At 36.1% G+C, this 13,603-nt stretch overlaps 1 protein-coding gene across 1 annotated transcript in view; it reads left to right on the forward strand.

Annotated features, from left to right (window-relative positions):
• LOC125080849 (uncharacterized) overlaps positions 1-13,323 on the forward strand; it is a 117,858-nt gene extending 104,535 nt beyond the window's left edge. The window contains exon 7 of the mRNA XM_047694995.1: positions 12,781-13,323. Coding sequence (XP_047550951.1) covers positions 12,781-12,841 — 61 coding nt within the window. The 3' untranslated portion in view covers positions 12,842-13,323. The remainder of the gene's footprint in view (positions 1-12,780) is intronic.
• The last annotated feature ends 280 nt before the right edge of the window (positions 13,324-13,603 follow it).

Genomic DNA, 13,603 nt, shown 5'->3' on the forward strand with positions numbered 1-13,603 from the left:
TAGATAATTTTAATTTTTTATTTTAAAAAAGAACATTTAATATGAGATCTACCCTCAACAAATTTTTAAGTGTATAATACATTATTGCTGACTCAAGATACAATATTATAGAGATTTCCAGAGCTTATTCTTGCTTGGCTGAAACTTTATGCCTTTTAATTAGTGATTTCTCCTTTTTCCCTCCTCCCAGACCCTGACAAACAGCATTCGAACCCTTTGATTCTATGAATGACTATTAGATAGCTCATATAAGTGGACTCACTAGTATATGCTTTTCTGTGACTGGTTAATTTCATTGTGCATACTGTCCTTAAGGTTTATCTATGTTGTTACATATTGCACTATTTCTATTTTTTTAAGGCTAAATAATATTCCATTGCGTGTATATATCACATTTTCTCTATCCATGTATCTATCAATGGACATGTAGGTCTTACAGAAATATAGTCTCTTCAAGAAAAGATTTGGGAAAATGGTCATCAATATACAAAAGAATGATATTGGATCCTTATCTCACACCATACATGAAAATCAGCTCAAAATGAATTAAAGACTTAAATGTAAAACCTGAAACTATCTAGTTTTGTGACGTTGGTCTTGGCAATGATTCATGGATATGCACCAAAAGCTGGGGCAACAAAAATGCAGACAGACAAGTGCGACTACATCAAACTAAAAAGCTTTTGTACAGCAAAGAAAACCATCAACAGAATGAAAAAGAAACCTATGGAAGGGGAGAAATTATTTGTAAAGCATATAACTGATAGGAGTTAATTTAAAAAAACAAGAAATTCCTACAACTCAATAGTAAAAAAAGACCTAATAAGCCAATTAAAATGGATTAAAAACTTGAATAGACATTTCTCCAAAGAAGACATCAAATGGCAAAGGTCACTAATCAGTCAGGAAAATGTAAACCAAAACTACAATGACAGTGGCAGGCACCTATTGTTGTCCAAAACCAACCTCCGTGGTTTGGAGCCAACAGAACCAACAAGAGGAACAACAGCTTTATTGCTTTGCCCGGTGAAGGAGGCTACCGCCTTCCAAAACCTGCAAGCCCTCCAGGAGGAAGGGCCTGGGGGTTTATAGGGAAGTACAGGCTTGAGCTGGTTTTGATAGGAATTGTACACTTGAGGCCAGCCTCCTCAGTCATGCCTTTATAGTGGTACCGGGTTCCAGAAACAGATCAAGAAGGGAGGAGGGGAGATTTGCAGAAGAATGGAGAAAGGTTAAAATCGAACTTCATGGGGCACCTGGGTGGGTCAGATGGTTAAACATCTGCCTTCGGCTCAGATCATGATCCCAGGGTCCTGGGATGGAGCCCCCATCAGGTTCCTTGCTCGGTGGGGAGTCTGCTTCTCCTTCTCTCTCTGCCTCTCTCCCTGCTCGTGCTCTCTCTCTGTCTCAAATGAATCAATAAAATCTTTTTTAAAAAACTGAAAAATGGCTGAAGCGGCCATTTTGATTTTTGTTCAATCTTATGGTTTTAAGCAGTTTCACTATCAAGGTGATTATTATTTTAAAAAACAAAAGACAACAAGTTTTGGAGAGGATATGGAAAATCAGAACCGTTGCACACTATGAGTGGGAATGCAAAATGGTGCAGCTGCTATAGAAAACAGCATGGAGATTCCTCAAAAAATAAAAAAATAGGCCTACCATGTGATCCGGCAGTCCCATTTCTGGGTATTTATCCAAAAGCATTGAAATCAGGATTTTAAAGAAATATTAGCACTTCTGTGTTTACTGCAGCACTGTTAACATTAACTCTTTTAAAAAAGATTTTATTTATTTATAAATAAAGAGAAAGAGAGAGAGAGCATGAGCAGGGGGAGGGACACTGGGAAAGGGTTCGGGGCTTGATCCCACGATCCTGGGATCAGGACCGAAGCAGAAGGCAGTCATTTCACTGACTGAGCCACTCAGGCATCCCACATTGATTTTTTAAAGGATAGTTTCCTTATTCCATATTTGCATACCTCAGAATTTATTTTTTTACTGTTGTGCAATTGATTTTTCTTTCATTTCTCTCTCCCAAATTTGTTACTGAGCAATAACAAAGCTTTTCTTTCAGCTCATACTTCTGTGTTTAAGAAATCTCAGACAAAAGCTAAAGTTAGGTAAATGTCTTCGTCCATTACAGTTGCTATGACAAAAGTACCAGACACTGGGTGGCTTATAAACAAGAGAAACCCACTTCTCACAATTCTGAAGGCTGGGGTCCAAGACCAGGGGCCGGCATGAACCAGTGGTGCCGACAGGCCTCTTCCAGTCACAGACCGTGTGTTCTCACAGGGCAGAAGGAGATTCTGAGGAAGAGCTCTCTAAGGTCTCTCTTAAAAGGGCCCTAAAACCAGTCGTGACGTTTCTGATCCCATGACCTAATCACCTCCCGAAGGCCTCACCTCCTGATATAATTTTGGGCGTTAAAACTTCCAACATCAGAATTTTGGGGGAGTGCAAACATTCGGTCTAAAGCAGTCAAGCTCTACAGACTTTATAAACATGGCCGCATGGTGGGGACATCAGGTTTTTCCTTTAGTAAAAGTGTGGATGGGCCCCTAAAGTCCCAAGAGAAAGCTACAGGGCACCAAAGAAACAGGCTGAGTTCCAGCCATAAAGCAGGTGAGTGTTTTTATCCTAATCAAGACCAGTGGTTCCCAAACTTTGCTGCTTATTAGAATCACCTGGGGGAGTATTTTAAAATTCCAAGGCCTAGGTCTCATCTCATACTAAATAAATGAGAAAATCTGGGGATAGGAGGCAGACATCAACACCTTTTTAAAAAGTACACTCCGTCATCCCATGGTACAGAAAAATTGGGGAACCACTGTCCTGAAATAAGAGTTAAAGAAATACCGATATTTGAGTAACTTCTATGACCAAATAGTAAATGTTAATTGTGTCTTCTGTTTTCTTTACCTGGGCTTAAAAGAAAATGGTTTTCACACCTATGAATTCCTTCCTGGGCCAGAGGTCAGGACTAGGCTCATGGCAGAGAGGGTGCTTCAGGGTCTCAGAGTAGAAAAACCTAAACCTTGAGCTCTGCTTTTACTTCTCCTTTCCTCATTCACTCAGCCTTCAATTATTCATTCTAACTGCTTGTCCTAAATGAGAATTTTTTTTGGGCGGGGGGCATGATTTTCTTTCCTGATGTAATTGTCTGGCTTGGTTCTATTTCTTGTGATCCCTGCAAAAATGACTGGAATCCAAGATCATGTTTGCTGAACTGCTTCTCCCACTCGATTTCATTCAATTAGGAAAAGGTTACCAACAGCCAATTGCTTCTAGCCCCTGCAATTTACTAGCCCCTGCAATTTACTCACAGTTTCTACCTCATCAGTGTGCATTTACATGGAATTATTTTGTGTACTGACCTCTGGCATAGGTCATTAAGTCTCTGCATGGTTTAAGTGTCCTCAATAGATAAAACAACTGTTATATGCTTATTTCCTCATGGTGACAATGTACAAAGTAGTGGGGAGTCTCATCTAGGATGTTTGTCATTGTACAAGTTCCGCCCAGTAGTGGCTAGTTAGTGCATAAGAGTTTTCACTAGATTGCAAAACATCATGTATTTCTTTATTTACATATATGTGTATTAATATGTATGTACATGTTATATATGTATAGACACATATATGCATATGTATATGTATATTTCTAAATGTTATAAAGTACTTAACTGAATTTCTGTGGCATTTGTGTCTTGTCTCTGAAAAAGCATTACTTAAAATTAATTTTTCATTTAACGTTCACATACCTGAATTTTTTTAAAGTTTTGTTTGTTTGTTTGTTTGTTTTTTTAGTATAGTTGACACACAGTGTTACATTATTTTCAGGTATACAATATAGCAATTCAACTTTTCTATATGTTACCCTATGCTCCCCACAAGTGTAGCTACCATCTGTCACCATGCATCACTATTACAACACCATTGACTCTTCCCTACGCTGTACCTTTTAGTCCCATAACTTGTTCATTCTATGACTGGAAGTCTTTATCTCCCACTCCCCTTCACCCATCTTGCCCATGTCCCCACTCCCATCCCTCTGGCAACCATCATTTTTTCTCTGCATTTATCAGTCTGATTCTGCTTTTTGTTTTTTCATTTGTTTTGTTTTTTAGATTCTACATATGAGTGAAATCATATGGTATTTGTCCTTCTCAGTCTGACTTATTTCACTTAGCATAATACCCTCTAGGTCCATCCACGTTGTCACAAAGCTGGTTATTTACAGTAAGGATTTTAACAACAGATACAATATCCAGGGACAAATGATGAATAATAGGTTGTGTAAGAAGGAGAGGAAGGAAGAGAGTAATATTCAAAAACACTGACTTGGAAAAGCCTCTGTAATTGAAACCAAAACTTTCCTCCAAATTTTATGGTAGCTACTTTAAAAGAGAAGCAACATTATGTTATAGTAATCTCATTAGATAATAAAAGAAAGCATGATAACTTACTAAGAGGGCTAACATTTTTGCTGATTCTGATGTCTAAGAGAGATGTCACAGTCTTCATATAAAGAAAGTACCTTCAGTCATAATTTTACCAAAGATGTAGAGGCCATTCAAATGGCCTTGTTCATTCAGCCATTCCTAATATCAAAGGAAAGTAAAAAAAAAAAAAAAAAAAAAAGGTTAAATTACAGTTGTGCCAATGCAGTTGCTAACTCAGTAAAGTAACCCATCCCAGGTTTATAGCTGTCTAAAGCATTTTAACATTATCTCCTAGTTTGTTCTTTTCTACTGTATTGCATTGGTTCTCTCACCCTATTTTTCAATGTAGTTACCTCCCCCGCCCCGGCTACCAAGAAATCAGATTATGGCTATTAGAGAATTCACACACATAAACGAATCTTGTATATAGTGCAGTGGCCATCTTTATCCACCGAGATAAGGGGATGGATGTAAAATGTAATAACAAAAATTTCAGTTGAGTTAAAATACACTTCTTTGTTGTAGGAATTAGCAGATGATGCAATCAACGACTAAATGGGAAGGGAACTATTCAGTTTCCAAAACCTGAAAGAGAAAAGCATTCAGTTAAATGTGTTTTGGATTATGAATTTGTGTGTTGATGGCACAAACAAGTCTTCTCCCTGGGAAGACTTATCATGATTTGTTTATTTCTTAGAGTTTCTGGTCAAGGGAAATCATAAGACTTATCACCCAAACTGGGACTTAGGGTAGGGAAAGGGGGCTTCGATTTATTACAATGCCAAGAAAATAGACATAAATTAGGATTGTCTTGGGCATATTGGACTCAAACTGTGATCACAGAAAATTTGGTTTGCTTTCAATTAATTAGCTGTTTAAATAAAATTTTTGATGTCTACTGCTTTTCTCTGAGGTGTTTAATTTACAGGTGATTTAATTAGAGCTCTATTGCAAAACTTTGGGCAGCAAAGAATATTCACACTTTCAGCTCTCCATATCCACAATGATCTTTCCTGGATTATGTTCACCCTTCAGTTCATAGAGGCATCATCACCTTCTGATATAAACCTCTTCTGTTTCCTCAGCCCAAAGTAGCCCCACAATTTGAACTCCAAAGTAAATAGAGAAGAATGCTCTTTTCAGAGGAATGTGAAACATAAATGGAGAAGTAATGATACAGTTAGAAAAAAACACTATCCTGAAACCTTCATAGTAATAATTGATTTAAGCAATAATCATCAATGGATGCTAAAAAAAAAATCTAATGAGACTTGGTTAGGCAACAGATTTTTTTATATAGTCTCAAAGATTCTCCCTAAAGGATATTTAGTAGTTAAAGGGAAATTAAAAGGGAAAATCACAACAAAATAATCTGGGCAAAATGCCTTTAAGCAAATGATCAAAATGGGAGAAAATATTACAAGGTGCCTTCTGACATGATGCACCAAGAGAGACATAATATCTCTTATGTAATATTCCTTTAAAAATTCATAATCCAAATCTAATCATGATGGAACAACCAGAAAAACACAAACTGACGACTGTCTCTTCAAACATCTTAATGTCATAAAAGACAAAAAGAGCTAAGGAATTCCACATTAAAGGAAACTAAAAATACAATGCCACTGAATCTAATGCATGTTCCTGGGTTGAAAAGAGAAAATTTCTATAAAGTATGTGACTGAGAAAATTGGCAAGATTTTCTTAAGAACTGTATGTTAGATTATAATGTTGTATCAGTGGTGAATTTCCTGAAATTTGAAACTATGCTGTGATTAAAAGAAAATCCTTTGGGGCGCCTGGGTGGCTCAGTGGGTTAAAGCCGCTGCCTTCGGCTCGGGTCATGGTCCCAGGGTCCTAGGATCGAACCCCACGTCGGGCTCTCTGCTCAGCAGGGAGCCTGCTTCCTCCTCTCTCTCTCTGCCTGCCTCTCTGCCTACTTGTGATCTCTGTCTGTAAAATGAATAAATAAAATCTTTAAAAAAAAAAAAAAAAGAAAAGAAAATCCTTTTTTCCTCAGGAGATGCACACTGACATATTTAGTGGTGAGGGGTTATCATCTCTGGGACTTCATCTCAAAAGTTCATAAGAAAGTGGAAATATGAATAATGTATTAATCTGCTTAGGCTACCATAACATAATACATTAGATTTAGTGGCTTAAAAACTGAAATTTATTTTCTCACAGTTCTGGACGCTGGAAGTCCAAGGACAGAGTATCAGTAACAATCAGAATCTGGTGAGGGCCTTCGTCCTGGCTGCAGATGGCTGCTTCCTCTCTGTGTCCTCACAGGCAGAGAGCACTCCAGTGTCCCTTTCTCCTTATAGTGCTGTTGTGAGGGCCCCAGCCTCATGACCTCATTTAAACCTAATTACCTCCAAAGTCACCATCTCCCAATGTTATCATGCTGGGAGTTGGGGGTTCGGTTTAAGAGTCTGAGGGGACACAATAAATTTAGTGTGTAGCCAGTAACTAAGATAATAATGTGTAAGTTTTATGTATGTTTATATATATCTAGAAATATATGTAGAACATATGCATATACATATACATGTATACAGAGAAAAAGAGAGAAAGAGAGAGGAGGTGGGAGAGAAAAATGAACCCTCCTGCACTGTTGGTGGGAATGTGAGCTGTTGCAGTCACTGTAGAAGATAAGTATGGAGGTTCCTCAAAAGATTAAAAATAGAATTATCATATGATTCAATCATTCCACTATTGGGTATTTACCCAAAGAAAACGAAAAAGCTATTTTCAAAATATACATGCACCCCTATGTTTATTGCAGCATTATTTACAATAGCCAAAATACGGAAGCAGCCTGTGTCCTTCTATAGATGAATGGATAAAGAAGATGTGGTAAATATATGTGTATATATACACGCACATCCACAGTGGAATATTACACAGCTATTAAAAATGAGACTTGCCATTTGCAACAACATGGATGGACCTAGGGGATATAATGCTAAGTGAAATAAGTCAGAGCAAGACAAATACCATATGATTTCCCTTATATGTGGAATTTAAGAAATAAAACAAGCTAACAAAATAAAAAGGAGACCAAAAAATAGATCCTTAAATGCAAAGAACAAACTGGTGGTTACCAGAGGGAAGGTTGGGTGGGGGATGGGTGAAATAGGTGAAGTGGATTAAGAATTTATTTATAATGATAAGCACGGAGTAATGTATAGAATTGTTGGCTCATATATTGTATACCTGATACTAAGATAACACTGCATGTTAATTGTAATTCAATAAGAAACTTCTCAAAAGAGAATGGTAGAAAATTTCTCAGTGTTTAAAAAAAAAAGTAAGTAGGTGCCTCTCATCTTATTATTGTCTCTCACAGTGTCCTGTATTTTTCCTGGAGCTCTTAATATATTTTGCAGTTTCTTTATTTACTTGTTTATTTGCTTATTGTCCATGGGTCATGTTTGGTTATAACTTTATGGATATTATTAGGACTTTCTTTTGTATTCCTTTTTTTGTAGTAGTTAAATGTAAAACCAGAAAGCAATATGTTTAGAAGTAGTATTTGCCAATCACAGAGAAAGGATTTGGATCTATAATCCAGGAACAGGAATGACAAGATGATTCTTATGACTTCCTATCAAATTGACAAAAAGAAACTAAACTTTTTCCAAGCAAGAGAGTCTCCATTAATTATTTTTCTATGTTGGGGTGTGAACTACAGTTAGGCTTTCATTGTCTGTCTGTGCTGTTTTGGCACTTTCCTACACCAACCATGTATCTTATTAATGTTTTTTTCTTTAGCTCTTTGATAAATTCTCTAGTGAGATATGAAGAGAGGCCACCAGGGTTGGAAAGATCATTGAGTTTATGGATTCACAGATTGTGAATTGGTGATACTACCTTGTCATCTCTTCTTCCAAAGGATTTATACCCCATTTAATTGCCTCATAATGGCAAGTTTCATTCTGAGGCAGTTTCAAAATTTTAAATTGATATTAAAGATTATATATGCATACACATGTGTATCATTGTATGTATATTTGTGTGTGTGTGTCTATGTTCTGCTGTATATCTTATGGATCTTTTACTTAAGTGGTTTCTAACAAAGGCACCACTGACCCCTTTGAACTACGGAATTAGTGTAGGCTTTTCAAAATACATCTGTGTTTGGCTCATTGCCCAAACGCCAAATTAATATCTTTTTCATACACAGTTTTTCAGTGGTACAGAGATGGTATTATGATAGCTAAAATCCATTTTTAAAAATGTTATATAACTGATGGCACCAATTTGCCATGTATTTTTAAATAAATATTTAATTTCCAACTATGATTCTGTAGGAGTCTAAGACAATTGGAAATTTTAAAGGAAGTCCTCACAGCTTTGTCACTGAGGAGGGACAAAATGGAGTGGTTTTGGTTAGGGGACTATTATACTTTAATATGCAGGAAATCTAGCAATCTGTTGATATTTACTACAATGTTTATTGTATAGCATTCTGAATGATTCAACATGTTTAAAATGCTTTACTAATTAAGAAATAGTAATTATACTTGAAAACATGGAGATATTTATCTAATTGAGCATTTTACTCTAGAAGTTATCAAAATGTGGTCCAGGGATCCCTGAGAAACTTTAGTGAGGACTATGAAGTCAAAACTCTTTTCATAATAATAATAAGGCATTTTCTGCTTTTCATTCCTTCTCTCAGAAGTTCCCAGAGACTGCATGACATGTGATACTGCAGCAGATGAAATACAAAAGTGGATACAAGGATCTACTTATTTTCTATAAAACCAGAAATTAAGGAGGTTTGTAAAAGTATAAGTTTTAATTTCTAATATAGTAAATATAGGTCTATATAACACTTGTAAACAAACCTCTTTGAGATTCTCATATTTTTCGAAAGTATGAAGGGGTCTTGAGACTGAATAGTTCTAGCACTGCTATCTTACTTTTACAAATATACTCTTTACCATGATTGTAGAAGGAGGTCGACTCTGGTACTTATTTGGTAATTTCAACTCCAAGAACTTAATTTTGAATGCTTCAAAAATAAAGAACTCTACAGTGTTCTTAGGGTTTTTTTTTTTTTTTAATGTCAAAGCCCTGTATAATAATTTATTTGGTAACACGGGAAAGGAAAAGTTTAATAAGCAGTGTTCTCCCTCTTTTTATTCCAAAGAAATAAATCAGTAAGTGATCAAAATTGTATTCTTTGCTGACAATTTCAACATTCTTTCATTCCACCAAATATACCCGTCTGTAAGAATAAAGTATTATATGGCTAGTGATTTCTTTCATTCCAACCTTATAAGAGCTAATAAGTTAATACCAGATTTCATGGTCCTACAACCTACTACTGATTGGATGCCCTCTTGACATCAATTTCCATGTACTCTGATCTTTATTAATGTCACATTTCCCTCCAGTTCAACCTAATGGCTAAGAATAGACTGGGTCAAGTGGGTTAGGTTTGCCATTTGTATGTGTGGGATGATGCTCAATAGTAAAAAATCACTGCACCTTTCAGCAAGAAAATAACATTCTGCTTCCCAGGAAGAGGCAAGGGAAATGAGTTCCACTTTTTAGAATGCTCCATTGTTAGTTTGTTGAGCATCTTTGATTAATAGTCCCTTTCTATTATATCTTTGTACCACTCATTCCACTGATAGGAAACACAAGAAGATGTGCAGATCTGATACATTTTAGGTCGAAGCAAGAATACTGGTGAAGATACCCAGGTAGTGGTTACTTGTGTGAGACTGGAACTCTTAAAAGGTGTGCTCAGGGGAGGAAAAATAATAAGGAGAAGCTTCAAAACCACCTCATTAAAAACTGCATACACCAGAAGGTGGAGAGATTCACAGTAGGCTTTTTTTTTTTAATAAACACAATATGTAAATATTAGAAATGTAGATAACATCTTTAAATTTAAGTATCCCAGTGCAAATATGGTAACTCCCACTGTCTGCCTTCCGATCCAGTGAAGAGGGCTTGGGAGAATATGAAAACACCATGGTTGACATTTATCAATTTTTTAACAGGAAAAATCTAAAGAATAATAAAATGAAAAATCCATTTGGAGAAGTTTGGAAATTCTTTTCAGGCTGAGAGTTGGTCCCAGCTTTCAGACATCAGTCTGTAGATCAATTGTTTCCCATGTAATCTGATTATGTGTTCTTTTCTGAGTCACTGATAAACAATGAGTAAAACTGAACTTTAAAGTGTTTTATTTTTCAGACTCTATATTACTAATCCCGGAGACTCTAAAAGCTTTTTTTTTTTTTTTTTTTTTAACTATCAAGAGCTACTTTGCTGTTATTCCAATAAAATTGCATAGTGGGCTAGGATTCAGAATAATTAAGTTTAGGTTGTTGCTAAAGTCCTGTAAATCTTGGCCTTCTCTAACTGAAATATGTCAAATTATGAAACTTTGGTCACGAACAGCCTCAATCAGAATCTTATGCTTTGACATATTCATTATGACAATTTTCAAGTTTACAATTTAAAGTCCTAATCATTTAAATACCTATGTATTTGGGGCATCTGGGTGGCTCAGTGGGTTAAAGCCTCTGCCTTCAGCTCAGATCATGATCCCAGGACCCTGGGATCAAGCCCCGCATCGAGTTCTCAGCTTAGCAGGAAGCTCTCTGCCTGCCTCTCTTCCTACTTGTGATCTCTTGTCTGTCAAATAAATAAATAAAATATTTTAAAAAATAATACCTATGTATTTAATAGTTTCTCACCTCTGATGGATGCAAAGACCCTTAACTGAGCCAAAGTGCCCCCCATCCATGATAGATGGTTGTACTGCTGTGCATAGGCAAAGGTCATTTTTAACTGTCATGGCTACTGTTGCTACCCCTTCTTATACATAATCTAAATGACTATTATGTAACTGTTTATGAATTAATAGTGCATCCAAATATTAGGAGTATTTCGAGCTTTTTTCATAAGTGTTTATAATTCAAATAAAATAATTATGCTGTCTTGTGGGTAGAAGTAGGTTTAGAAATGATCTCTCAGGTTTGTCACCCTTGCATAAAAGTGGAATCCTAAAATTTAGAATACTTTAATAAAACTGTCAGGAGGCATGCTCATTAAAATAAATTTTATACTTAGAAAGTTAAAATTCAAGTTGTTTGATGAAACAGCTGGAAACCTGGGAAGAAGTTTTGTTCTTCTTTGTTTTCTTTCAAGGACAGGATGGAAAGCAAGGTGTGACATTTAGAGCCATGTTCCTTGTTTCCGTATTTGAAATGGATCTTGCAATCAGAAGTTGATGTCATTTTAATAGTGTATCTCATTGCCCTCAGTTAGCATATTTCAGTAGGTGTTTCCTCCTGTCTGGGTTTGTTAACGTGTTCATACAGCCTGCCATTGGAGAAGGAATTTTCCCTGGTGGCCATGACCTAATTTCAAGGTTCTGGCAGACAAATACAGGCAACTGACAGCCCAGTTTTCCTATTTAGCATTTTAGCATGCAGCCATGATAAGAGGAAACCTGTGAAGGATTTGCCAATCTTTCTCAAATCAGGCTGATTGCAACCTTGGAGATCTCAGACTTTCTGTGCAGAGTTTCTTTTTTGCAGGTGTCTCTGAGCATCTGAAGTTTCTGACCGGTGTTTGACTTGAACACATGCTAGGTATTCTAGGAAGTGACTGGGTTCTAGAAGATACCAGAGCTCAGTAGCATATTGCCTAAGCAGGACTCTGTAGATGACTTTCCCCCCTTTAATTTCCTTTCACACATCTTTCTGTAATCCAAGGAAGGGCATCTCCTTCTTCTAAGAGCAGAAACTAATGCTTAGCTAGAGCCAAATGAGCCATCGCACTATTGTATTTTCTGATCATGTGCATTCTCAGTGACAGAATAAGAGGAATCTTACTGAATTTGTATGCAAAAACTTTCACTTATGTTAGAAAAGAAATGTCAGTGTTCAAAAATGTTACAGAATCTCTTGTATGGGAAAATCTATGGGCTTGCCCGGAATATTTTCCTATTTTTATTTCTTGGTAAATATTGTTAAACATTTACTTTTTGCATTTACAGACAGGAAATGAAGTAGACTATTCTTTCCAAAAGGAAAAATTGTTCTTAGACTCATTTAATTGACATTTAACTTGATTTGTTTTGATGGCATGATTTTTGGCCAAATTTTTTTTTTCTTTCAAGTAGTCACAGGCTACTAGTACTACCCAAAAGGAAGTTTAATAATAAGCATAACTGGTGTTTTTAATTATCAAGTTGAAAACTTCATGTCTCTTTGATAAGATAACAAAAGGTCAGTGATAAAACTGATAGAAAAACAAAGGACAGTTCTGAGAAATCATGCAATTTTTTTCTTTTGCAGGTCTTGGATTCATTTTTGGCTGTGCATATTTTTCCCTAGAGGCATTTATGGCGGGAAATAAGAAGTCACGAAACACAGCTGATTTGAAGAGAGAGGCAGCTGACTAAGGACGAAGGCAGAAGAATTTTCTGCTGGTAGGCAAGACAGTAGAAATTATCTGAATGTAACAATAAGATAAAAGATGGCACACATGCAAGAACAGATTTCTTAAAAACCACCAGCTAAAGTTTGTGTTGTTTCATTCTCTTATCCTCCAAGACAGCCATATTTTACCATGTTATACATAAATAAAAATGACTTCCAGGCTTATTTGATTACAGACTGAATTACTCTGTCACAGGATGACAAGCAATGACAAAGAGGTTCCCCATAATGAAAATCTAGCAGACCCCATGTTCTAACAAAAGGTGGTACAAAAAAAACAGGCAGATTTTCCCTTCATTCGTACTCTTTTACATATGAGCTATATAGTACTGTCAATCTCTGTCATGTCAATAGGTCACCTGCAAGGTCTTATATTTGGCAGGGCAACATAAGTTTCACAGTAATTTTTCTGACTAGCAACCCAAAGCCTCTATAGAAAGATTTGAAAGATCAATTAAATTACAGGAAAGGCATAACATAAATGTTGCCCACTTGTCAACGTAGGTAGAAATAATCATATTTTAATTAGAGCAATGACAGAATTCCATTTTTGGACTCTAGTGTTTTTAATGAAGCAGTAAAACTTATCAAAATGATGGGTTTTGCTTTTTTATAAGTTTTTAAAATATTTGACAGTTTTTTTTTGTAAATTGCAAATACTCTAAAACCACATTTACTT

Source organism: Lutra lutra, chromosome 11, assembly GCF_902655055.1.
Source record: "Lutra lutra chromosome 11, mLutLut1.2, whole genome shotgun sequence".
Taxonomy (NCBI): Eukaryota; Metazoa; Chordata; class Mammalia; order Carnivora; family Mustelidae; genus Lutra; species Lutra lutra.